The 2,819-nt window shown below is 37.3% G+C and overlaps 1 protein-coding gene across 1 annotated transcript; it reads left to right on the top strand.

The window, feature by feature from the left end:
- The first annotated feature begins 2,124 nt into the window (after positions 1–2,124).
- On the top strand, positions 2,125–2,517 carry LOC149255505 (uncharacterized). The gene has a single exon (XM_089457241.1). The coding sequence runs from the start codon at positions 2,125–2,127 to the stop codon at positions 2,515–2,517; it is 393 nt and encodes a 130-aa protein (XP_089313367.1).
- The last annotated feature ends 302 nt before the right edge of the window (positions 2,518–2,819 follow it).

Here is a 2,819-nt window from a genome sequence, read left to right as displayed (position 1 = left end):
TTATTCATTCCCGAAATCAAGAAGTTGAACTTCTGAAGGTAGCAGGAGCTCAGAAAGTTTTTGGGGTTGCAAAACTACCTTGGCGACTCCATTGTTGAAGAATTCGAAATTCATAGATTCATGGTGATTCCACTGGAGTTATGAAGAACTCAGATGCTACCATTCTAATTTCAAGGTATGCATGAATAAATTTTTCAGGAATTCATGGTTTCCCAAATCATTTTCCCAAGGATACATATTTTCTAAGGAATGGTCCAAAATTCAATGGAGAAGATTTGAGTTTAACTTTGAAGCATATATCAGATTTTTGTGATTTTACTAAGCTTCTTAGAGTCAAACATGAGGATGTTTGCATTATGTTGTTCTATGATTCATTTCAAGGGAAATGTAAACAGTGGATTGAAAGCTTTCCTGCCAAATCTATTAATTCATTTGAAGACTTTTGGTTTATGTTTTTGGAGGAATGGATAGATAGATCAGATTTGGTGGCAAACACTCCTTCAATTCAAGGTTTTAAACAATGGAATGATGACCATATTAATGAAGAAACAGATGAAAATTTTTCTTTGTCCTTGTCCTCGTATCTAAAATCATTTGAGTGCAAGACAGAAGATAAGATGAAATTTTTGGATGAAGTTGCTAAGGACATTGAGAAAGACATTGAAGGTTTACAAGGTCAAATTCAATCATATAGTCTTCATGGTTATGATCATTCTTTTCAAAAGATTTATATGGCAGAACACAAGGAGAGGGTGTTGCTTCCTTTCTCTTTCGTGATTGAGGAAGAATACACTGTTGTTGAAGATCAGTTGGCACAACCAGAAAGTTACAAGAACCATCTAGCTGATCATGTATTCTGGGATCCTATAGCTAAATACATGGAAGAGTTTTACTCTCCAGTGTTTCAGTTCTTCTATGAAAATCAGAGGCAATTTCAGTGGCAGTGGTCATCACAATATCATAGTTGCTTTGAACTCCGATGCAGTCAAAAAATTCAAATATCAGATAAGACAAATGATTGTCTACATTGGAAATTTCACATTGATTGAGCTGAAAGAAGTTTAAAATTGATAGGGTAGGTAGGTAGGACAATGCAAATAATCTCATGGTTGACTGAGCATTTTTCAGTAGATGTGGATTTCTTTCTCCCACAGTGATCATCAAGCTTAAGCCCGAGGTGAAGGCCCAAGAAGCTTGAAGGGTATGCTTGTCAAGCAAGTGTCTGTTTGTCATAAGAGGATAAAGAACTAGACCTACGAGTTCTTAGCGTACTACAGGAGCACACTATCCCAAGTGGAGCCACCTGTTATCACCTAAGAAACAATTTCTAAATTGTTCACATCATTTTGATTGTAAAGGTTTGGTGTTAGTCCGGGTTTAGTTTTCTTTCAAATTTGCTTAGTATCTAAGTCCTAGGAATCTTGGTGGTATGGTTAAATAAAGGTCAAACACTCCATTCTCATTCATCACTGGTTACATAACTCACACAGATTCCATTGTATCAAATTTGTTTTAAGCTTCTTATGTGTTATAAAACTATCTAGGTGTTTTCGTAGCGCAAAACCTAGAATTTACATTGGTTGCACTACGAAATCAGGGATTCGTTCAGATCCATAGCAAATCTCACCTAGCTGTCATATTTATCAAAATCCACTGTGTTTACATCAACAGTTGTCAGCTTACACACTTCGTCTATCATATCCAACTGCTTATCCTCATCATTAGGTCATTAGGTGTCTTGGTACTGGCACATGTTCGCAGTTGTTCATTTACAGATGAAAACAATGCTTATTATTGTGTTGGGACAACATATGTATTGCCCGAGGAGAACGAACCTAACAAGGGCTGAATTTTAGTATTTTTAGTTGAAGATGGTAAACTGCAACTTGTTACTCAGAAGGAGACAAAAGGGTTCTGTTTACGATCTAAATGCATTTAATGGAAAGTTGCTTGTTGGCATCAATCAAAAGATTCAGTTATACAAATGGGAGCTCCGTGATGATGGTTCAAGAGAGTTGTAGTCTGAATGTGGCCATCATGGTCATATTATTGCACTATATGTTTAATCTCGTGGAGATTTTATTGTAGTTGGTGATCTGATGAAATCAATCTCTTTATTGATATATGGCACTGGAATGGATTTTTTTAGGGTACACTGCAGTAGCAGAGGCCATAATATTATTAATGTTAAAAATGCCCGGATTGGACCGCCTGGGAAAGGGCCTCTATGTGGTGGCCTGGAGTGCGTTGAAACCATTGTTGACTGTGGTACCCTTCTGTCTTTTTCTGTTGATGGATATCTACTGGAAATTCGAGGTACGCCCTATTTGTGATGGCCCCCTTTGCAGTCCCATAGAACATCTTCAACACCAGAAATCAGTGATGAAAAGCGAGAGGAATGCTCTGCTTATAGTCATGTCTCTGGTTCTCTATTGGCTTTTGTACATTGTTACAATTTTGTGCCTTCAGCTTCAGCGGATGGACGAGCAACTCCAGAGGCTTAAGAACAAGGACTAAGGTGTTATCAGGGTTTAGGGTTTAAGAAATAACAGTGAAAAGTGGCTTTTTTCTCATTAAATTCAATGTAACCATGTCTCCATGTTCATTGTGCACTGTAAAAGTGTGAGGTCCGGTATTGTGTGCTGAATTTCATGGCCACTGTCATACTCGTAATCAAACTACAAGTGCCTTTTGAAATATGTTATTTCTCACCAATGCTCTTGGTTTTCAAAGGCATATACAATTATCCACAATCAAGTTTATACAAACATGAGGAGGGAGCAATTGAAGAGAGGGCTCGTGATTATAATGCAAATAAA

Source organism: Pinus tabuliformis, chromosome 7 (assembly GCF_031772625.1).
Source record: "Pinus tabuliformis cultivar Carrire ecotype Pingquan chromosome 7, CPIR1, whole genome shotgun sequence".
NCBI classification, from domain to species: Eukaryota; Viridiplantae; Streptophyta; class Pinopsida; order Pinales; family Pinaceae; genus Pinus; species Pinus tabuliformis.
This window is presented reverse-complemented; position numbering and strand designations above follow the sequence as displayed.